The sequence below is a fragment of the Hydra vulgaris genome, chromosome 02, assembly GCF_038396675.1.
Source record: "Hydra vulgaris chromosome 02, alternate assembly HydraT2T_AEP".
NCBI classification, from domain to species: Eukaryota; Metazoa; Cnidaria; class Hydrozoa; order Anthoathecata; family Hydridae; genus Hydra; species Hydra vulgaris.
The window spans coordinates 25,796,590-25,822,757 of record NC_088921.1 but is presented as its reverse complement, the minus strand read 5'-3'; the positions used below and the strand labels follow the sequence as shown (position 1 = coordinate 25,822,757).

The 26,168-nt window shown below is 29.5% G+C and overlaps 1 protein-coding gene across 1 annotated transcript; it reads left to right on the top strand.

Moving 5' to 3' along the window:
* The first annotated feature begins 9,983 nt into the window (after nt 1-9,983).
* Nucleotides 9,984-10,426, top strand: LOC136075961 (uncharacterized). The gene is made up of 2 exons (XM_065789412.1): nt 9,984-10,171; nt 10,264-10,426. The coding sequence occupies exons 1-2, from the start codon at nt 9,984-9,986 to the stop codon at nt 10,424-10,426; spliced, it is 351 nt and encodes a 116-aa protein (XP_065645484.1).
* Nucleotides 10,427-26,168: the final 15,742 nt, after the last annotated feature.

The following is a 26,168-nucleotide window of genomic DNA, read 5'->3' as shown; positions in this document are numbered from 1 at the left end:
GATAGAGATTTTCAGATAGAATCCTGGTTGATCAGCTATATAGTAGTCAGCAGTAGCTTCAGGTTAGTTTACCAAGTTTAGAAGTACTCCAAACCATGTATCTTAGATACAATTCTTGACTCGCCTGATGTTTCATCAACATTAGACAGAATTAGTATCTTATCCACACAAAATTTACTATACTAGCAGCAGCAATTGCAAGGGCTGGTGGACAGAACCTCGATGATGGATCATTGTCACGTTCTACAGTCCGTAGAAAACGAACCTATCATCGATCAAATATTGAAGCCACTGTTCGAACTGAATTCTGATATTTGGACAAACCACCATTAATCGTCCACTGGGATGGCAAACTGATGATAGAATGCACAAATTCTGCAGCCCCTAAAGCAAATGTTGACCGGCTATCTGTAGGTGTGACAGGTCACAATGTTGACAAAATACTTGGAATAGCAAAACTATCAGCTGGAACTGGAGAAGCCCAAGCAAAAGCAGTTATTCATCTGCTTAATTTCTGGGACATAATTGGTGATGTTATTGGAATGAGTTTTGATACTACAGCCTCTAACACTGGCTCCAAAAATGGTGCATGCGTAGTTCTAGAGAAACATATAGGTAGAAATTTGTTATATTTCGCTTGCAGACACCATGTTCATGAGATCATAGTAGCAGGAGTGTTTGGATCACTATTTGGACCATCATCTGGTCCCAACATACCTCTTTTCCAGAGATTTCAGCAATATTGGCCAAAGTTAATCAAGGAAATTTTAAACCTCTGGATGACATTCGAATGAAAATACCACATGCAAGAACTACAAAATGAAGTGATTGCATTCCTCAAAGAAAACCTGCATGTTAAAATGCCAAGGGATGACTACAAAGAAATCATGGATCTCTGTCTGTTAATACTTGGAAAACTGCCTGATCAAGAAGAGAAAAATTATTATTTCAAGATCCCTGGTGCTTATCACATGGCTCGCTGGATGGCCAAGGTTATTTATTGTTTTAAGATTTATTTATTTCGTGAAGAGTTCAAGTTGACCACAAAAGAGGAAAAAAATCTCTGTGAATTTTGCTTATTTGCTAGTCTGGTTTATGTAAAATCTTGGATATCATGCACAAATGCCAGCGATGCTCCAGTTAATGACTTGTTTCTGTTTCAGCAACTTAAGCAGTTTGCAGTTGTGAATAAAACGATTTCCGAAGCAGCAGTCAAGAACTTTCAAAACCATTTGTGGTACCTTTCACCAGAATTGTTCCCACTAGCTTTGTTTTCAAACAAACTTCAAACGGAAGAGAAGCGAAAAATGATTTCCAACATGAAATTTCACGGTGAGAACTGGTCTGAAAGGTTGATCAAATTAAAGAACATTGAAAGTCTAGAGAAGAAATCTCTGGACATGCTGGTGACATCAGTTTCAGCAAGTGCGTTGCGGTCAATGAAGGTTGATATTGATTTTCTGTTCAACTACGATCCAGCTACCTGGAATGATTCCCCAGAATACCAAGAAGGAAAAAATTTAGTATATTCATTGAAAGTAGTAAATGATGCTGCCGAACGATCTGTGGCTTTAATGTCAATGTTTAATGAATCGATTACAAGGAATGAATCTGAAATGCGTAGGTTGATTCAGGTGGTTGAGGATCACAGAAAGCGAGTGCCAGATGCCAAAAAGTGTACTCTGAAGAGTTATAGTCCTCGCTAGAATTAACATTGCACGAACTATGACATTAGAATAATTAAATGTTAATTGCTCATATGTTTTTTTGTTTAGAATTCGTATTTTAATCAATGACAAAGAGTCAAAAATCCTAGTGTTTTATTTTGGAAAAATTCTGATATAACAAAAACCGCAAAACTTTAGTCGTATTGCAGTATTTTATTTCATTAATTTCTCTGCTAATAAACCAGTCTAAAGTGGATGTGGATTGTAATTTGTATTCAGAATTGAATATTTAGAGATAATTAAAACTGATCAAATCTAAAAAATATAATTAACCGGGTTTTAGAAATTTGTGGAACTTTGTTACTTTTTCCATGTTTTTCACATTTTTCGTAAAACTTTATGGTTACTGAGCACCCCCTAAACATTATCTGATTGTGTAAAGATTTTTTGCACAGTTAATTACTATGTCAAATGGCACAAAATAAACAACTATGCAATCAAATCTGAAAAAAAAAATTTTTTTGGACAGCCCTAATATACATATATATATATGTTTATATATATATATATATATCTACAGATACATAAATATACATATATATATATATATATATATATATATACATATATATATATGTGTATATATATATATATATATCTACAGATACATAAATATACATATAAATATATATATATATATGTTTATAAATATATATGTAATTATATATATATATACATATATAAGTATATATATATAAATATATATATATTTATATATATATACATATATAAGTATATATATATATATATATATATATATATATATATATATATATATATATATATATATATATATATATGTATATATTTATATAAATATATATATATTTATATATATATATACATATATAAGAATTTATATATATATATATATATATATATATAAATATACATATAAGTATATTTATATATATATATAATATATATACAAATATATATATAAACATATATACATATATATATATAAATTCATATATATATATATATATATATATATATATATGTATATATATATACATATATATACATATATATGTTTATAAATATATATATATTTATATATATATATACATATATAAGTATATATATATATATATATATATATATATATATATTTATATATATATATACATATATAATAATATATATATATATATACATATATATGTATATATATATATATATGTATATATATATATATACATATAAATAAACATATATATGTTTATAAATATATATATTTATATATATATATACATATATATATATATATATATATATATATATATATATATATATATTTATATATATATATATACATATACAATAATATATATATATATATATATATATATATATATATATATATATATATTTATATATATATACATATATATATATATATATATATATATATATATATATATATATACATATATATATATATATATATATATATATATATATATACATATAGTATTTATATATATATATATAAATATATAGACATATATATATATAAATATATATACATATATATATAAATTCATATGTATATATATATATATATATATATATATATATATATATACATATATATATATATATATATATATATATATATATATATATATATATATATATATATATATATATATATATATAATTGTATATCTATACATGCATACATTTTAAGAATAAAAATGTTAAAATCTAACTTTGCTATAATTTTATAAGAATTCAGTACAGATCCAACTTTAAAGGTATTTTTTGAGTCATAGCGAGTTTAAGTTTCTTTACACAAGAGTATATAAGTGTATAAGTGTGAAAATATATATATATATATATAAATATATATATATATATATATATATATGTATATATACATATATAATATATATAAATTATATATACATATAATATATGTGTATATACATTTGTTTCATCTTAAGATCTCATGATTCAGCTGTTTCATTTTGTTGATTGTTATTTCCTTATATTTATACTTTATTTATTTTTTATTTGTATTTTTTAAGTCATATGTATGGGCATTTACATTCGTAAGAATTTACCCAATTTTCAGGAAACTCGGTTTGGATTCACAAACTATTCATTTGTGGCTTTGTTTAACACCCCTTCACTCTTGCTTTTCTCCTTGTTCTATAATGCTCTCTTTTATCTAAATCTGCTCTCTTTCATCTAAATCTGCTCTCTTGTCAATGTTATTTCTGATCAAATATACCAAGCCCTTTTTTTGATCATCAGCCAATATTATTGTTGTTGGTGACTTAAAGACTCATCACACTGAACGGCTGGGCTCTAGTGGCATTATTTCGGTAGGCTAGGCCTTAAGCCCCACAACTTTTCTCTTTCCTTATTTCTAACACAAATAGTCAACTTTCCAACTCGCAATCATTCAGTCGGAATCATTTACTTTTAATAACCTAGATATTTTACTATTTGTATTACCCTATAAGAGGGCAATTGAAAAAGAAAAAGTTGCAGGTATTGAGTCTGATGTTAATCGCATAGAGAACGAGAAAAAAGGCATTGCAAATGCTAGTCCTCTATGAAAGCGGTATGTGAAACAAATTTTATTTAAGCATATCTATTTTGACATTAACTTATCAATTATTAAAACTACTATAGCACATTAAATAACTAAAAAGACTATTGTGGATTTGTAGAAAATGACTGCAAATCTGACGATGATAACAACGTCAACATAATAGCATCTGTTCAATAAAAAAGCAGAAAAAACAAATTCATAGAAGTAGAAACAATCACAACAACACTAAATCTTTAAAAGATTCCTTCTTTAAAAGAATTAAAAACTTTCTTTGTAACATTTTTACCTATTCTTAAGAGACGATTATTTGTATTAGGAGGCATAAATTTCAGGAATAAAATAGTTTAAATCTAATTATGCAAAAATTTTATAGAATTCAGTACTGTTCCAATGGCGAATGTTAAGTTGAAAAGTATTACTGATGTCATAGTAAGTCATATTTTCTTTAAAACGGATGCGGATATATATGTGTGTTTATGTATGTATATATATATATATACATATATACATATATATATATATATATATATATATATATATATATATATATATATATATATATATATATAAATGTTTATATATATATATATATATATATCTACATATATATAAATATACATATATATATATATATATATATATATATATATATATATATATATATATATACATATATATATATATATATATATATATATATATATATATATATAAATGTTTATATATATATATATATCTACATATATATAAATATACATACATATATATATATATATATATATATATATATACATGTGTGTGAGTGTTTATATATATATATATATATATATATATATATATATATATATAAATATACACATATATGTGTATATATATATATATATATATATATATACATATATATATATATATATATATATATATATATATATATATATATATAAATATACATATATATATGTATATTTATATATATATATTTATATTTATATAAATATAAATACCTATACATATATATATATATATATATAAATATATATAGATATATATATATATAAATATATATAGATATATATATATATTTGTTTATCTATACATGCATACATTTTAAGAATAAAAATGTTAAAATCATACTTTGCCATCATTTTATTAGAATTCAGTACAGATCCATTGGCGGATTTCAACTTAAAAGGAATTATTGATCTCAAGGGTGTTTAATTTTCTTAACAAAAGGGTATATAAGGGGCTGTTTATATGGATAAAATTCATCCCGCCTAACCGGGGTACCCCGGTTAGGCGGGATGAATTTCAGCTGAATTCATATGGAAAAAAACATCTAGCTTAAGCGGGCCGTTTTTAATCACGTGACATTTGTTTTTATAATCGCGCAAATTAATAAATTAAAAATGGAAGTTAAAAAAAAAAGTTCTTATTGCTACAACTAATGTAATAGCTTTCCAATCTTATTTGATGCACATTAAAAGTATAATATCATTACTTATTTTACAAAACGAGCATCACATTAAACTTATTATTAACAATCTCTTAAGAAAAAAAAACTTTCGCCTTAAAAAAGCTTGAAGATAAAATGTTGAGAAGAAATAGTAAAAAACCCCGTAGCTGTTGGTACAAAATTGGACCGTCTGATAAATGGTGGAAAAACATGATATCTGGTATTTCTCCTGAAAGTTACTGGTTAAAAAGTTTTAGATTGTCAAAAAGTGCATTTATGAACTTGGCTGAACACCTTAAACCCTTCATCGCACCTTATCCAAAATCACCTAATTATAGATTTGAGCACAGAAAAAAAGCTTGCAATTACTCTATACTATCTTAAGGATACTGGCTCTTTAATAATGACAGCCAACTGCTTCGGGATAGCAGTAAATACAGTCTCTTTAATTATTACACAAGTGTGCGAAAAAATTGTTTATCACCTAGGGCCAATCTATATATCTCTACCGAAAAAAGAAATCGAAATGAGACAAAAGGTGGCTGAGTTTGAATCCAAGTTTTGCATGATTCAAGCTTTTGGTTGTATAGACGGTACGCATGCGCCAATTGTATGTCCTGTTGAAAATCCCAAGATTATTTTTGTTATAAACAATATTATTCCATGAATGTTCAAGCAGTATGTGATTATAAAGGAATGTTTATGGATGTAGAATGCGTTTGGCCTGGAAGTGTTCACGATAGCAAAGTATTTTTCAACTCATCCATAAACAAAAAACTTCGCGATGGTTTCTTACCAGGTACATTTCAATCAGTATTGCATGGATACGAAAAAATTGGAACATATATCATTGGTGATCCAGCCTACCCCTTAACTCCGTTTAGTATAAAAGAGTATCAAACCTGTAGCAGTAACGAGCAAGTAGTATTTAATAGCATGCTTTGATCAGCTCGAAACCCTATCGAATGTGCATTTGGGAGATTAAAAGCTCGTTGGGCAATTCTTACCATAAAAATAGATTTTAAATTGGAACTTGTACCAATAATTGTTTTTGCTACATTTGTATTACATAATTTTTGTGAGAAACACAAAACATTAGTTGATTCTGACAGTGTAAATAACCAAGTTCAGCTAATTAAGTATAATGAAGAAACTTATATTAATCAACCAAACCCAGTTTATTCAAACAATACAGCAGAAGGAGAGTTCACAAGAACATTGCTTACATCATACATTTCAGAATGTTTGCTAAATTAATAACAATAATATGCTTAAATCATAATATCACTTATAATGGTAAAATCACAGGCTTCTGCATTTTTTAGAATTTTGCATTGATTTTCTGCATAATTAAAATATATAGTTTTGTTTATTGTTTAAAATATATAGTTTTGTTATTATATTTAGTTCTATATACCCCTTCAAAATCTTGATTAGTATTTTACTAAATACGTATGTAAAATACTATAAACCTTTACTAAACAACATTAATAAAACAAAGTTATGGATGTGTTTCATATTAGAAAAAACTAACAACTATCTTTCAACACTATACTATCATATAGCAACATATGCTCTTTTAAGTCACAGCAAAAAATATAAATGTAATAAAAAGTGTGTATAAAACAGTTTTGCTACTTTTGCTTTTTCTCAGGAGTTGGATGAGGATCTTGAAAATTTTGAGAATATGTAGGTGCGTTAAAATTGTAATAAGTTGGAATAGGTTGGTGTTGTGTCAAATATTGTGGTTGAATAGGTTGCCTTGCCATCGCTAACATTTCAATCGAACGACAAATGCTATTCCCCACATTAACCATGGAATTGCTTACTTGTTCTAGTGATTTAGCAAAGCTTTCGCTTGATAAACGTAAACTCTCAGCCAAATCAATCTTAAATTTAGCGTCTTCTTTTGCTTTATTAAATAATTGTTTGTCACGTTGACTTGCAGATAAATTTTTTTTCTAATGTTTTCTCTTGTTATCAATTAGTTTAAGAACAACATTTGTCTTTCTTTTACAACTTGGTGTAGATGTAATTGTTTCAGAAAAGCATTCTTGTGGTGGCGTTAATAAGTGGTCAAGAGGTTCTTCATTAATAACATTATATTCAGTTTCTTCATTATAACTGTTTATTTTTTCTTTATCGACTTCACTACTATTTATGCTAAAAGACAAAGGTTTTATATTTGGTAAAAAAACCCCAAATTTCAATCAACTTATCATAAAATTTGTATACAATTTTTCCACTTCCAATTTTCGTTCCTAAAGTGACAGCTTTTGAAAAGTTCTGTCGTACATCTTTGATTTTTTCAACAATTCTAGACTTTCCTTTTGCAATACATTCAGTCTCTTTTTGATAAAGTTTTTTATATTCGTTATCGTCCATATCACCTTTTGTGGTAAACTCGACATGACCAAACATCCATGTTTCATCACTGTTACAATACAATTTAGCCATATCATCTCTTAAATTTGTATACATTAACGAATCTAAATCTCTTGGTGTTGATAACGTTCACCCTCGTGTACTCAAACACTGCGCAGAAGCTTTCGCATTGCCACTAACATTAGTTTTCAAGAAATCTTTCTCAACCAGCACTATACCAGACCTGTGGAAAAAATCTAATGTCACGCCCATTTTCAAAAAAGGAAGCAAACTAAGAGCATCAAATTATAGACCAGTTTCTCTCATATCCATACCATGCAAAATATTCGAGAGTATATTACATGAAAAAATAATGCTACACTGTAACTTAAACGGTTTAATAAGCATAGCACAACACGGATTTGTTCAAAGAAAAAGCTGTTTGACTAATCTCCTCACAACTCGCGACTTCCTCACAGAAGCTGCACACAAGAAGTATCCAGTCGATATGATTTACACTGATTTTGCAAAAGCATTTGATAAAGTCCCACATAATCGCCTATTGAGCAAATTGAAAGCATATGGCATCAGCGGGAAAGAACTAATGTGGATAAATGCTTGGCTTAACAATAGACAACAGCGTGTTGTCATTGATACTCACTCAACTGCTAAAATATTCACATCAGATTGGAAAAAAGTTACAAGTGGCGTCCCTCAAGGAAGTGTCCTCGGCCCTCTCCTTTTCGTACTATTTATAAATGATCTGCCGGACAACATTACCAGCCAGTTCAAGCTCTACGCAGATGATAGTAAAATTATGAACATGATAAAATCGAATGAAGATATGCTAGCTTTACAATCAGACATTGATCAAGCTATAAAATGGTCTCACAAATGGTTGATGTTCTTTAATGTGGAAAAATGCAAAACAATGTATGTCGGTCGAGGTAACAGAAAATCTAATCAAGTCTATTCAATGACGAACACAGAAGGCACTCGTCGAAACCTGGAGGAAACTGAAACTGAACGAGATCTAGGTATTCTTATATCAAATGACCTCAAAGTCCGTGCCCAGGTAGAGTCTGCAGTCTCAGTAGCCTATTACAAATTGGGCCTACTTAAAGAAGTGTTCCGAAGCAGAAGCATTTATCTCTGGCGAACGCTTTACATCACATATGTGCGCCCACACCTGGAATTCGCTATTCAAGCATGGTCTCCTCACCTAAAAAAGGATATCAATATGCTTGAAAGAGTTCAGCGCAGAGCGACAAAAGTTTCCTCAATCAAACATCTCCCATATGAGCAACGCTTAAATATATTTAGAGTGACAACACTAGAAGAGAGAAGAGCTAGAGGAGATCTTATTGAACAGTTTAAAATTATAAATAAAATTGATGATGTTAACTTTTTTGTTCCTCAAAGGATCTCTAACAACGTATATTGCAGGAGGAGTCACAATAAACAGCTACACAGACAAGTAGTCAGCGATTGCGAAGAGCGACATCACTTTTTTACTAATCGTGTCACACCGTCCTGGAATATGCTACCACAGGAAGCAATTGACACTCACTCGGTCAACTTATTCAAAAGTTTCCTATCATGATGGGCATCTTGTCTCGTTGACAATTAGCCCTACACATTAGTTAGTATAGAGATGCCTGGTGTTGCATCTCTTCGTCAATATACTTTATAATCAATGATTGACTAATTTATAGTATTATTGAATTTGTAAAAACATAAAATAAAAAAAACATTATTATTGATTGTAAATTTATTGATTCTAAATAAAATCAAATTCAAATTCAAAGTTCATTTAAATTTCTCAAGATTATTCTGTTTAACATCAAAAAATTAAAAAAATTAAACTATAATGGTTCGTCAAACTGATTCAAAAATTGAAAGCTTGGTTTTGCGTTTGCGCAAAAAAGAAAAATGGTCCATTGGGCAAATTGCAGCTCATGTGAAGATGTCAAAAGGTGGAATACATAAAATTATACACCGAGAAAAGAGCAAAAAGATCGTTAAGAAAGGTGGTCGTCCACGTATTACGGATAAGCGGTAATATTCCTTTAATTTTTTTTTTTTTAATATTTAATCTTAATAATATTAATGTTAATGTTAATTTTAATGTTTAACATTTTATTTTTTAGTACTGATCGAAAAATTGTGCAAAAATCTCTTGAGAATCCACATTTGACAGCCCCTGAAATTCGTCTGCAAACAGGCATGGAAGACGTAAGCACACGAACGATTCAAAGGCGTTTAAACGAAGGAGGTCTTTATGGGCAGACCTGCAAAGAAACCATTCCTTAAGCCCAGGCACGTCAAAGATCGCCTACAGTTCGCTAAAGATCACTTAAACTGGACGGTTGAAAATTGGAAAATAGTTTTGTGGTCGGATGAAAGTAAATTTAACATGGTTTGCAGCGACGGTCGAGGTTATGTTAGGCGTCCAGTAGATAAAAGATTTGCAAAAGAGTATACAATAGGAACTATAAAATTTGGGGGTGGCAATATAATGGTTTGGGGGTGTTTCTCCTGGGCTGGAATTGGTCCGTTGTACCGTGTAAACGGTATAATGGACCAACTACAGTCCAGGGAAACATTATATAATCAAATGTTACCACACGCTTTAGAAAAAATGCCTCACAATTGGGTTTATCAACATGATAATGACCCTAAACATACAGCTTTGACTGAAAAAAATTGGCTCATAAATAATAGCATAACGGTTTTGAAGTGGCCTGCCCAATCTCCCGACTTGAATCCAATCGAAAATTTATGGATTGAAGTTGAGCGACGCTTAGGAGGTCGCAAATTTCAAAAACCGGATGAACTTTTTCGAGCCGTACAGTATGAATGGGAGGCATTACCAAAACAGTTACTAGAAACTCTTGTAGAATCTATGCCAAGACGGTGCAAGGCCGTTATCGATTCTAAAGGCTATGCAACTAAATATTAATGTTTGTTTTTTTTTAGCATCTATTATTTGTTGATGTTAGTAAAATTATTCTTTTACGTTTGTATAATCGTTCACGTGGTTTTGTCGCGCAAAATTTTGATTAGAGAATACACTTTACACAGTCTTATAGAGCAAAAAACGCTCTATCCAACCACATATAGTATTAAACTATAAACTTATTTTAAGACATTGAAAATATCATTAAAAAAAACTATTTGCAATCGTTCACGTAGTTTTGTCCGCAGCTGTGTATATATATATATATATATATATATATATATATATATATATATATATATATATATATATATATATATTTATACGTTTATATATATATGTGTATATACACACATATATATATATATGTATATATATATGTAAATATATAAATATATATATTTATGTACATATATATATGTATATATACACGTAAAAATATATGTATATGTACATATATATATATATCTATATATATCTATATATGAATGTATATATATATATATATATATATATATATTTACATTACATATATATTTACATATAAATATTGATATATATATATATATATATATATATATATATTTAAATATATATATATATATATATATTTAAATATATATATATATACATATAATATATATATATATATATATATATATATATATATATATATATATATATATATATATATATATATATATATATATATATATATATATATATAGGGATTCTATTATGAATCAAAAGTTTTGATTAAAAGTTTCTAAAATATAATTTTTTTTAAGGAAAGCTATTTACTTAACAATTTTTTGTTTAACCAGGATATGAGAGCTCTTTGGCAAATGTATAGGTTTAAGGAGTACAATCTGATTGGGGCAGAATCAGTCATTGAATCAATCAAACGGCACACATGGTTTCTGGACCCTTACCTTATTGTTCTATCTTTAGCTGATGAAAACTGTGAAGAAAGAGGTGAAAATGCTCAAAAAACTATACAGCTTTAAATTTCGTGGCTTAGATAAATATTCGTTAGCCCGAATAAAAGCTAACATAGAGGTCCTCAATTTTTCAGACTTCAGTGGACCGAAGCCACCAAGCTTTGTTGAATTGGTCACAGGAAATTTGTGGCTTTTATTCGTTATGATAGGGCGGAGTAAAAGTGACTGTTAATGGATGAAACACCTGCCAGAATATTGGACTTGTAACAATTTCTACCTAAAATTTAAAGATGCTGTTTTATATCTTGCAGTTGTTAAAGATTGCTCTGAAAGAACTGTTAAACTAATAAAGAACAACATTAACATTGCCAGAAAGGAAGAAAAAAGACAAAATTCACTTATTATTCTTGCACAATTACAAAAGGAAGTATGTAGGAAAAAGCAAATCCTCTAAGAAAAATAAAAAAACTATAAAAATATAACATAGTATTTGTAAAATATAATACTAAGAAAAAATTTTTGAAAGAAAATTCGCTTGACGTTTTATGCAACATATCTGGTGTCTTTTCCAAATGACTCAACATATTAGAAAAGTTATTACATGGCGTATAATTCGGAAAAAATATCATAAATTTGTGATTTTGTAGATAGATTTGCATGAAATATTTCAGATAATCAATAATACCATGCATTTTTATTTGTTTCTTCTAACTTAAAGAAACTGTTGAAAGAAAAAAAACCTAATTATTTTGAGTTTTAGAATTTGCTGAAAGAGGCCAAAAATAAGCTTAAAAAAGTCTAAATTCAGGCAATTGGAGCACTTGAGGAACCCTTGAAAATGGTCAAAATTAAAAAAAAAACTCTTATAATGAAATAGGGGTCTATGCAGCAGATATGTCTTTATAGCACTAAATTTTTTCATGACCCCAAAATGAAGCAGTCTAATATATATATATATATATATATATATATATAAATATATATATATATATATATATATATATATATATATATATATATATATATATATTTATAGATATATACATATATATACATATATATACATATATATATAAATTATAGATATATATATATATACAAATACATTTATATATATATATATATATATTTATATATATATATACATATACATTTATATATATATATATATATATATATATATATATATATATATATATATATATATATATATATATATATATATATATATATATATATATATATATATATAAATGTACTGATCAAAATTTTTGTATGTTAATAAAACCTTATTTATTATATTACTATTTATATTGTTTTAGTAGAAAATATTAAACAAGTATAATAGTGGGATTTCTGTAGGATTCCGTAGGATTTGCATAAATTTCATTAATTGATTCGCCACATCAATCTTGGATGTCGTCAACAACCCGTTACATTTTTCTGTAAGTGATTGCAATTCGAAAGGTAAATGTTTAATTCATCAGGTTACTATCTTTAAAACAACATGTCTTATGGGAATAAACTTAATCTACATTGAGTCAGGTGAGCTTCATTACCGTGGCAAAGGCATCCTACCTATGTACTATGGTCGGAAACATCATTTTTCTTTGCAAAATATTGGCAAAATATCAAAATGTTTAAACTCACGAAATATGTTTTTTCTTTTTAAATCTAGTAGTCAACACTCCAAAACAATCGAAAATTAGATTTGTTGTTGTAATATGTAACTCACCGTTATTCGGTGAGTCATCGAAGTTAAATTTGTTTGCTTCATTCATTTACAGAATTGCGTTCGGTGTTTCATAGTGCATACTTCAATTGCTTGTTAACACTGAAAACAAAGCGTGTTGAATAAAAGTTTAAATGGAAAACGAAGGTGATGGTAAGTTTATTAATTTTGTAATATATAATATTCAAAAATTGGATACTCTAAAAAATAAAATACTTTTTTCCAAGTCTTTAACATTTTAGAATTTGCTTTAATTTTTAAGTTTGAGTGAGCTTAATACATTTTGTTTAGGAGTATTAAGCATAAGATTAAAAACCAAAATTACTATTAAGTGCTTAGGTTTTGAAAATGTTTATCTTGATTGCGGTTTTTAGCGGTTTATGAGTAAATTCTTTTTTTTCAGTCGTCATTTGTTTACAGAATTCAGCAGTTTTTGATATTTGGTTGACCCAGCAGAAGAAAGGAAAAAATAAGGACGCACTAATAAATTATTACGCACTAATAAATGTGGAGCCGATAAAATTTCAGATGAATGCTACAAATATTTAACAGAAAAAGCACGCATGCTTATTAATAATTTGCCTTCAAAGTGGGAAAAGTTTCATAAAAGATTAGACGATTTTTAGATTAAATATTCTGGCTGGCTTTGTTCAGAAACTGTAACAAACAGGCAAATAAATTTAGAAATTGCTTTCACAGAGACTCAATGCACAGTAGAACTTAGTAACCAGACTAGTCTATGGATAGACTTACAGCACAGACATAGACAATGTAATGGACACAACAAATGTTTAATTTTTTGTCCTTGTTGTGTCTATCAAATTTTTGATAGTGTCCTAAGATTGCTCAGTTAAAAAATAATTTTCACTTCATAAGTCTACAAAGCATAATTTTTTGTCTATTTGGTGTCTATGATTTTGTCTAAATTTACTTGATTTCATAAAACCAGAAATATTGATTTTTGCCAATAAAATCTAAATTACCCAAAAAATCCCTTAGAAACAAAAAAGAAAATATACGATACATTATATTTGAATTTTATTTCATGGTAAAAATGACTTTTATGGTGACAAATTTAAAATTAAAAAAACAGAATATGACAATAATGTTTACACAAATAGTTGATTTTCCAAAATTTAGATCCAATCATAGTCAGATTCATCAATAAAATGAAAGTAAAAAACATTTTTCTTTTTTCACTATTGTTTTATTCACAAACCTAAATAAATTTTAACACCTATTGGAATCTTCTACTTACTAATCCACATTTTATAAAGGACAACTCCTTGATCACATATTTTTAAAATAATTTTATTGAAGGTGATAAAGATTTTAGTGACTAAGGAAAATTTTTTAAATGATAAACTTACCTTCAACTTTTTTGAAGTAATCCCAAACTGGAGAGGGCATTTTAAAAATAAATTTTCACGCACATTCACTGAGAATTGAAAAACAACTGAACTGAGTAATTAATGAACTTCAATTGAGCACAAAATAGTCCATTTTGAGGTTTTTAAATAGACATTAACTTTTTAATCAACAGCACACGCTGGACAAAAAATTAAAAAAAGAACTTCTGTTAGAAAAATTGTATTTTTAATTTTGTGCTCGTTTTCAGTTTTTGAAACGATGCTGCAGTGAAAATTTAATTACTCGTTATAAGTCCAAATTATATATTAAATAGATCTTCTATACCTCATTAAAAAATCGAGATTGTTCATTTAGTGTCCGTTTTTAAAATGATTGTCTAGAAAGACAAACATTTTTTATAGACAATTCATTTTTGATAGTTGTAATTAAAATTGTTGCAATTAGTGCTTTGTCGAAGTCTATTTTTGTCCTTTTATAATAAGTCCATTAGAGATTGTCTGGTTGCTAGTAGAACTAAGCCCAGATGAAAAAATTGTATCAATAACTGGCCGACCGCAACTTAAGTACTCTGAGAAATCTGAACGAAGTAAGAGGAGACAAGCAGCAAACCTCTCGATGCTTGAACACAACGAAACAAATCTGTTAGTTCAAGCGGCATCAATTTCGGCTCGAAAACAAGGACAAGTAGATTTGGCAGTTGTTTTAAAAGAAAGCATCGAAAGTCCATCAAGACCATCCAAGATTAGGAAGCCGAGGATGGATTAGGATGATTAGGATGTCAAGATTAGGATGTCGATGATGTAAAAGCACCTATTGTAATGTCTGATGAGGAAGCATTAGCATTTCTTCTCGAAAACAATTTTTCGAAGAGCCAATACTGTTCCATCCGGACTAAAAGCAAGCAACGTAACGCTAATATTTATCCACCCTAGCATAACATATTAGCAATAAAAAGTAAGTGCAGACCCGATGGTGTACTTGAAGACGACAAATGTGCAAAGGTTCCTTTAATAATGCTTTTAACACATACGGCTAAAAGAATTATAGAGATGCAAAAGGAAGTATTTGCGACAATTACGGGTAACTTCATATCAACGGAAATGATATTTAGCCACGGTTTTGACAGCAGCTCTGGTCAATCTCAATATAAGCAATCTTTCCTTGATCAAAGTACATCTCGAAATGCTGATTCATGCCTTTTGGCCACAACAGTGATTCCCTTGAGACTCTTCAGTAGCGCGGGAGCCCCGATTTGGAATAATTGTTTTCCGCAGTCCACAAGATTTTTTCGGCCTTTAAAATTAGAAACACGAGTGAAACGAAGGAAGTGATAACAAGAGAAGCTGCTGACTTAAAAAAACAAATTCAAGAGCTTGAAAACTAACGTGTTGAAATCGAAGCTGGCATCATAATCGAAATAACGTTCAGAATGTTTTTAACTGTTACAGATGGAAAAGTTTTGAATGTTTTAACCGATATAAAATCAAATCAAATATGTCCAATATGCCATGCAACCCAAACTGACTTTCTTGAAGGCACAGATTATAACAGCGTAAAATTTCATCCTATCGATGGAAATCTAAAGTAAGGAATTAGTCCACTGCACTGCTGGATTAGATTTTTAGAGTTCGTCCTACATTTAGGATACAAGATGGAAGTAAAAAAATGGCCAAAAAGATCGGATGAAGATAAAGATGCATATAAGAAAAGAAAAGAAAGAGTATATTCAGAACGAGTTTTAGAAAGAACTAAGAATTCGTTTTGATGTTCCGAAAGCAGCTGGTTGTAGTTCCACAAATGACGGCAACACGTCGCGTAGAGCATTGACGGAATATGATAAATTTTCGAAAGTTTTAGGAGTAGACACCGAATTAATATTTCAAATGAGAATAATATTAATATGTTTATCTTGTCAACTTTCCCTAAATTTGGATAAATTTAAAGAGTATTGCTTTCAAACTGGTCAATTATATCAAAGCAAGTACCCCTGGTTGCCAATGGCTCCCACAACAGAAAGTTATAGTTCACTCAAAGCAAATAATGCAGAATACAGCACTTCCTGTTGGTTACTTCGGAGAGGATGCAGCTAAGTCACGACACAAAATAAATAAAAGCGACAGACTGCACCATGCACGTAAGACTAGCCGCATTGATAATCTTTTTGATGTATTTCATAGAGCTTTCGACATCGGATCCATTAATTTCATCTCTTTGTTTAAATACACGTGTGCACCAAAGGAAGCGTTTATAACTGCCACCAGAAGTAAAGGAATTATTGTATTGCGAGGATATCGGTGAAATATGTGCGACTGAGAATTTAGAAAATACGGATGACGACGAGGACGATTATCCAGAACAACTTGAAGAGGAAAATACATTTTTGGATAATAAATTGCATTTAAATTAAAGACTTTATTAAAATTTTATTATTTTTGTAAATACGTGTGTAAATCATATTTTCAATTTCCAGAAACAACACATGTACTCGTAAGTATCGTATATTTTTTAATTTAGAACTAAAAAATAAAAACTCAAAAAGAAAAGAAAAAAAAAATTAATGTCAAAACTTTTTTTTTATTTTAATTCTAAATGTTGATAATTTTTTTAAAAAAAAATTATTTTATACAAAAACACTTGAAATATACTGCAAATTCAAATTCCAGTTAAAAATTCCGTTATTTTAAGTTTTAATAGTTTTGTCCAAGAAAAGTGATGTTTCCGACCATAGTGCTAAGATAAGGAAAACCCTGTGTAAAACAATCAATTGAATTTTAGGTAGTTTCAGAATAAATATATTCTTGTATTATAAAATTATGTTAATGTCATGTAAAGCAGACTTGAAGCAGTCAAAAAATGCCTAAACTCTGTCAAAAAATGCTTTAACTCTGAAATCCCTTTGAAACCAAAAAAGTAGTGTTAATTTATGGACGTCAAGTTTTAAGAAATAGAGTATCTTCAAAAAGAAAACGGCAGCTATCTAACAAACTCCAGCTAAGCCTCAGTAGTTTCTGGAAGAGGTAAAATAACAAGGTCAAACGCTTAACTAGAATTGCTTGATGCAAATGCACGTGAAGTTCAGGAAAGAGAAAAAAGAAAAGAAGTGTTATTATTTTAGGTACCGAGACATCTCCTTCTCTAGTCGCTGCAGACCGTATTAAACATGATAGAATGCGAGTTGCCTCACTTTTACAAACTAAATGTTGAATATAAGCATGTTACTATTAGACGCTTTAGAGGTGGCAATTGCACCTCATCACAAACAGGTCTATGACAAGTAGTTTTTAATAACGTAGATGATAGAAATACAATTTTCAAAGTTGCCCATAAACTTACAATGCTCGAAATGGAATCTACATCAATCTAGATAAAACTCCTGCTCAACAAAGGCAATCTAAACTACTACGTATAGTATGTAACAGGCTCAACAAAGAAAAACTTGAAAGTCAGCAAAAGGATCAGCCCTTCCGTTTTGTTATCAGTAGTGGTAGAGTCACAGGCGTTGATGGAGTTGGGGATCGCACAATTAATCTTCATGGTAGAGTCGGCATTTTTACATCTGATACACTAATAAGCCATGAAGTAACACATCTTGAACTTGTTTCCTTTATCTCGACAAGAATTTAAAAATGGTAATTTTGATAAACTAACATGTATTTCATAGACATTGACTGGGTTAATCGTTTTAAAAATTTAAATAATAATGAATGTTATGATGTATTCGAATCAATCTATATTGAAGGATGTAATCTTCAAATACCAGCAATCAAATCGAATTATTCTGTTTTACACACACCTGGATCACAAAAAAAGTAATCTCTGCTATAAAAAATAAATAAGAACTTTATTATAGAAGCAAAAACCCAAACTGGAGTCGGGACACTAAACCATACAATAATAGCTGCAATAAAGTAAAACAAGTTCTTACTCATTCTATTGCTCGTTAGGAAAAATATATATCCGAAAAAGCCAAGGCAAATTTAAAACTTATATATAGGTATATAAACATGAAACTTAGAGTTAAAAATCAAATAAGGTCTAAGAAAGAGTCAAATGGAAACATTAATTCTAATGAAAGCCATATAGCTACGATCCTTAAGAATTACTTTTCATCTGTTTTTACTCCTTTAAGTTTGAGTCAATCGCTGCCAACATTCGAAAAGCGCACATTTTCTGTGATTGATGAGACGTCAGTCTTGAATAGACTTAATAAGAACTGCATACAAGTGGTACTCTCAAACCTAAGCTTGCATAAACCAGCACGCATAGACGGCATTCACCTACACGTCCTCAACAAATGTTCGTATTCTCTGAACGTGGCCATTACTTACATATTTATAACATCTATTTGTAAAGGTCAAGCCCTAGCCGTGTGGCTGGAAGCTAACATAACACCGCTTTACAAGAAAGGATATAAACTTGATGCATCTAACTACAGACCGATTTCCTAACTTTTGCCTAACCGAGAATCTAAGTGCAAATAATCTAAAAAAGCACGAGTTTGTTCTAAAAAAATCATGCATTACCAATTTATTGGAAACTGTCGAACAGATCTCACACTCAATGGCAATAGGCTATAGTGTAAATGCTTTATATCTAGATTATGAAAAAGCGTTTGACACACCTCCTCATGATGTTATGCTTCACAAACTTCCTGGTATCTCTAATATGCTTCTTAATTGATAAATTCTTTTCTTACTAAATGAACACAACGAGTTATCATGGGTTCCACCATTTCAGATTCGTTCCCAGTCACCAGTGGTGTCGCTCAAGGATCTGTTCTAGAACCTCTTCTATTTATCTTATACATTAATGACATAACAGACCTAGTTAGCAATCCGAAGAAGTTATACGCTGATGACGGTAAAGTTATTTCCACAAATTCTACACTTGAGAGCCCAGCACTGCTCCAGATGTATGTAAATCACATTGTGTCTTGGACTGTAACCTGACGCTTACTACTTAATTACAAAAAGTGCATTATCTTATGCTTTAACAAAAGCAAAAAACCTAACCACCAATACCATATCTTGACTCAGCAAGGGAAGCAGCTTCTTAATTCCTTGTACAATGAAAGAGATTTGGGATTTGCATTACACAATCTCAAATAGGATACACAAGTTGAAATAATATCATCAAAAGCTAACTCTGTCCTCGGTCAACTATAGAAATCATTTATTTATAAAAATGCACAAGTTTGGAAGAGGCTCTACACATCGCTGGTCAGACCTCACCTTCAATATGCTGCTCCTGTGTAGAATTATCTTTCTGCACAAAACGTTGAAAAACTTGAAAAAGCCCAAAACCGTGCCACCAAATCAATTCCATCGCTATAGGCGTTATCCAGTGAAGCCAGATTAGCACACCTTCATCTTACCTCACTAAATGAAAAAGCCGCAATCGAGGTGATTTAATCTACAACTTCAAATTTATATATTACTTAGAAGATATTTGTTGGATTAACCCACAAATCGGCTATCCATCTGAACGAATAACTAGTGGACACTCTCATTGTCAATACAAAGAGTTCTTTAATGCTTCTGACCTCAATAACAACATGCGCGCTATTTCTACTAGACTATGTTTCTTCTCTAACAGAGTAGTAAACCGATGGAATTCACTCCCACAAACTGTGATTGACTCTCGTTATCTTAATGAATTTAAAAAACGTTTAGACAAACACTGTAGCCAGAACTAATATTACAGTCAATGTACCGAATTGCGCGTACAGCTCATTGTCTACTAGCAAAGAGCTATAGGGTTGCTACCCCGTTTAAGGGTAGCAACCCTATAGCTCTATAACATTTTACTGCTCGCCGCAGCTTATCATTATATATATATATATATATATATATATATATATATATATATATATATATATATATATATATATATATATAATATATATATTTATATATTTATAAATATATGTACATATATATATATACTTTATCAGACAAAACGAGTGCAACCAAATAATGCTAATTTAGTTTCTTTATATAAAAGTGCTGCATTTTTTCAATTAAGAGAAATAACTATGTAGCTTTTTAGAGACAAAGTTCTTCAAGTTTTAATCATCACAAAGTTCATTATTTGTACACGAAAATTAATAAATTAATCAAAAGTATTTAAAAAAATTGATTTTCTTCTAGACAAACAAGTGCAACTCCACAAAATGTTGACCAAGATGTATTTCGCTATCAATATTTCGTGGCGAATCCTTTGTTGTCGATCACAGCCTTGCATCTTCGAGGCATAGATTCGATCAGGTGATCAATGAAACTTTGTGGAATCGCTGCCCAGGCCTTTTGGATTTGTTCAAACAGTTAATCCTTATTACGAACACCTTCACGATTACTTCTCCGGTTGACGATCTCCCACAGGTTCTCGATAGGGTTGAGATTCGGAGATTAAGGCGGCCAATCAATCACCGATAGGTGGTTGTCTTGAAACCACTGCTTGACTACTTTTCCAGTGCATCTCGGATCGTTGTCTTGCTGAAAAATCCATTTTATTGGCATATTCCATTCAGCATGAGGTAACATAATATCTTTCAAGATATTTTTATTCATGAAACGGTCCATTATTCCATCGTTTCGATGTATTGGACCTAAAGCGTTAGCAGAAAAACACCCCATTGCCTCCACCATGCTTCACGGTCTTATGGCAGTAAAGTAAATCGAGGCGTTTTCCGGCCGGTCGACGTACACGGCAAATGCCATCGCTCCCAATGATGTTGAACTTTGATTCATCACTGAACAAGACGATTCGCCATTTCTGCATATTTCAGCCAATATGAGATGTAGCAAATAGGAGTCTTTTCTTCTGATTTTTTAGTGAAATCAGCAGTTTCTTTGCAGGGCGTCGAGAAAACAATCCGGCTTCAACAGCACGTTGTCTGATTGTTCGGTCCGATACAGGCAGCTCTAATTGCTTTTGTATCTCGACTGATGATACCCAGAGATCCTTCTTGACGGATCTGACGATCATAGAATCCTTTCAAGAAGTGGTGGAACGCGGTCTTCCACCTTATCTGTTTTATCTGCTGCCAACTTCCCTGTAGAACGATATTTGGAACATAGTCTTGATACGGTCTATTTTTTACGCGATATTTATCACAAATACTTTTTTGTGACATTACATACGTAATCGCCAATAATTTTCTTTCTTAGTTCCGATCCAAGACTGTCGGGAGCAATTTTTGCACTTTAAGTCATAAAAATAATAAAAATAAATAATCACGCTTCTCAAGGCTTACCGTTTTAGATTTACCTTGTGATGATACAATAATGCTCTGTGGAACACAACGTCTTGGTTGGATGTGGACTGTATTGATGTAATGAAACACTTGCTGTATTTCACTTCTTGTATTGATGTTCTTCGATAAAACACTTTGATAAAACTCACTTCGATAAACTGTCTTGATATTACTGACTGATTGACTTCCATATACTGACTGTATTACATGTCGATTTACATGCCTCTTATATAGTAAAATGAACCTGAGTGAACATGTTCCGGAAGATCCTAGATGCCTCTTTTCGATGCTTCTGGATGCTTCTGAATGTTTCTGGATATTTCTGGATGCTTCTGGATGCTTTCAGATGCTTATTCTGAAAACTTCTGGAAACTTCATTTAATTATTAAAAAACTTCCGTGACGTTGACACCAGACTTGAGCAAATCAAACAAACCAAAAAAGTTGTTTTGTCAGCTGCAAAATGGCACTTGTCAACGAAATACTGCCTGTGTGCTGTTACCTGACAGCGAATTGCTCATGTCATGGCATGCTATGACTCCAGACTCCTGAACTGTTTGCTGTGGTAGTATAGTTCGTTTCGTTTTTAAGACATGTAAAATTAGGAACACTTTTTAGCATTGTTCGATGTTAGTTGCAAATGTTTTGTCCAATAATGTATATACATTAGTGGACAAAGTAATAGTAGTGGCTAGTAAAACAATGATTTGTGATAATAATTTTATGTAAATTTAAATATAAGTTAATAAACTTAGGTATAACAGTCATACAAACACTGAGTAATGAAATGGGAGTAAAAAATGTTGGTAACACTGTTCAAATTACTTTAGGGAAGTCTCAAAATTTACATACGAACACATCTAGATATGCAAGTTAAAATAACATATCTGTTATTTTCTATCAATTTATTTATATTATCTTTTTGTTTATTTGGTTTTAGTAACACTAATAAAAGGTAAGATTAATGTTAGTGTTAATTTAATGAAGTATATAAAATAATCGTATAAATTTATTTTAAAACTAGAAATTATGGGTCATGCAAGCATTGTAGTACAGAAAAGAGACAACTATTTATTAAATTAAAATAATAATGGAAAACATACAAATTTATTCAAAAGACATTAAGTTGTTCTCCGACGATGATTAGAAATGCTCTAATACGGAAAAATGTAGGCGAAACAAGGGGCCGTAAACAAAAAACGATTGAACATGAAGATAGATTGATAAAACGTGCTGCTGTTGCCGATCCTTTTGTAACTTCCCGCCATATTAACGAAGATTTAAATTTCAGCGTTTCTTCGAGAACAGTACGTAGGCGGTTAGTACAAAGTTAGTTCGTCGCCAGAAGCCCAAGAAAAGTTTCCTTTTTGAAAAAAAAGTTATGTGGTAACAAAGATTACATTTTGCATAAGCGCATGCAGAATGGTTTGTTTCAAAAAGGCCTAATATTTTATAGTCTAATGACTATAACTCTGCATACAAACCGCAATACACCATTAAAACTGTAAAACAAGGCGGAGAAAAACTAAATATTTGGGGTTGTTTTTCTTGTTAAGGAGTAAAGCCAATCTATGAGATTGATGGTATTATGGACCAAGACAAATATCTTCAAATATTACAAAACACCATGTTGCACTATGCAGGAAGAAGATGGTTTATATGCAAGATTTAAGATGGGTTTATATGCAGGACAACTATCCAAAGCATACTAGTCGCAGGGTAAAAAGTTGGTTCATCTAGAATAGGGTTACAGTTATGGATTTGCCTGCACAGTCACCGGATCTCAACCGATCGAAAACCTTAGGACAGATGTAAAAGACGCAGTTTATAGTCAAAAACTACAAAACCAGCACGAGTTATAGCAAGTTGTCCAGATTGCTTTAAACAACATTCCTTTAGAACCTTGTCATAATTTAAATAACCTAATGTCGCACAGATGCAAAGCTGTGATTAAACAACGATTACACGCGATTTGATATTAATTTTTTACTTTTGTTTCATTAAATTTATATCATTTTTTGTTAATAAAATAAATTACTTGCAATATAACATTAAATAAATTAATACTACTATTGTCCAACCTGCTTTTTATATGTGTATATTAGTTAGAAATAATAGCAAAAATTTTAAATTTTCTACTAATTATCTCACACTAATTTAATTAATAATCCAGTATTACAATTTTATTTTCAGTAACTGTTTAAGATATTAATAATAATTCGTTAATTTTAATCACGCTACTATTATTCTGTCTATAACTGTATATATAAAGTATATATATATATAAAGTATATATATATATAAATTATATATATATATATATATATATATATATATATATATATATATATATATAAAGTATATATATATATAAAGTATATATATATATAAAGTATATATATATATATATATATATATATAAAGTATATATATATATATATATATATATATATATATATAATATATATATAAAGTATATATATATATAAAGTATATATATATATATATATATATATAAGTATATATATATATATATATATATATATACATATATATATATATATATATATATATATATATATACTTTATATATATACATATATAAATATATATATATATATATATATATATATATATATATATACTTTATATATATACTTTATATATATATATTTATATATATATATACATATATATATATATATGTATATATATTTATATATATATATATATATATATATATATATATATATATATATATATATTGTAGCTTCATATATATATATATATATTGTAACTGACTGCGTATGAGAATTCTGATAGCTGTTTAGCATTAGGATTTATTTCTGGTGTTCTTCTTACTCTGAGACTATCATCTCCAAATTGAGTTGCTTCATCTCCTATTCCTCGTATAGTAAGAATTCTGTTTACAGCTTCTTTTCTTTCTTCTGCATTTTTGCTGCAAAACATGGATTGTAAAATTGCTTCAGAACGTGCATCCCACGCTGATTGTCTAATTGTTGGCATAACGATATATAAAACATAGTTACTTTGAGTTCTAAGTAACTTTAGTTGATACAAGACATGTCTAGGTCCTTCAACCCAACTTGAATGAACTTTTGTGTTAAACCAGTTAGGTATATAAACACTAACAATAAAATTCACAATAATTCCTAAATTATCTAGATTTGTACCAGTAAGGCCATGATTAGACACCCAAATTCTGCAAAATCGAAGTGCTGTTGATAGTCACCTACTGTGACAGACTGGTCTAATTTCCAGCATTGCTAACTTGATAGGCAGATCTCCAGTCTTTATTGCTTGACAAATTTGATAAGCATAACTTAGTCAGTGCTTAAATCCTTTACAGTCTTCTGACTGAGATAAATCAAAGGAGGGCCTAAATTTATTTTAACAAAGTTGGTATTGATTTCAATCCCAGTTGTTGTGTCAAGCATTTTCCCAAGTGGTCTTGGCCATTTATTATGAGAAAGCATTGGACCATTCCAATGTTCAATTAAATGTCTAAACCCTAATTCACCAGTTTGTAGATCACAAACAATCCAAACTAATCTTCTATTTCTACATATTGCATGACTCCGCCCGCCCAACCAATATTGACATTTGTGCTATCTCCTCCAATAACCATGAGATTTTGATTTTACCTGTTTAACCAGTCAACAATGTGATCTGCAATAACTTCAGCTTTCTTTTTATTATTGGTCATACCTGGAACGAAATGAAAAAGATAGTCACCACCAGGGTCTTTTACAACAAAGTAATGTTCTTTAATCAGAC

Excerpts from the sequence above, each read along its gene's own strand:
- LOC136075961 (XM_065789412.1), top strand. The coding sequence starts at position 9,984 with ATGGTTCGTCAAACTGATTCAAAAATTGAAAGCTTGGTTTTGCGTTTG. Across the intron at positions 10,172-10,263 it reads CCACGTATTACGGATAAGCG|TACTGATCGAAAAATTGTGC; the intron begins GTAATATTCCTT and ends TTTATTTTTTAG.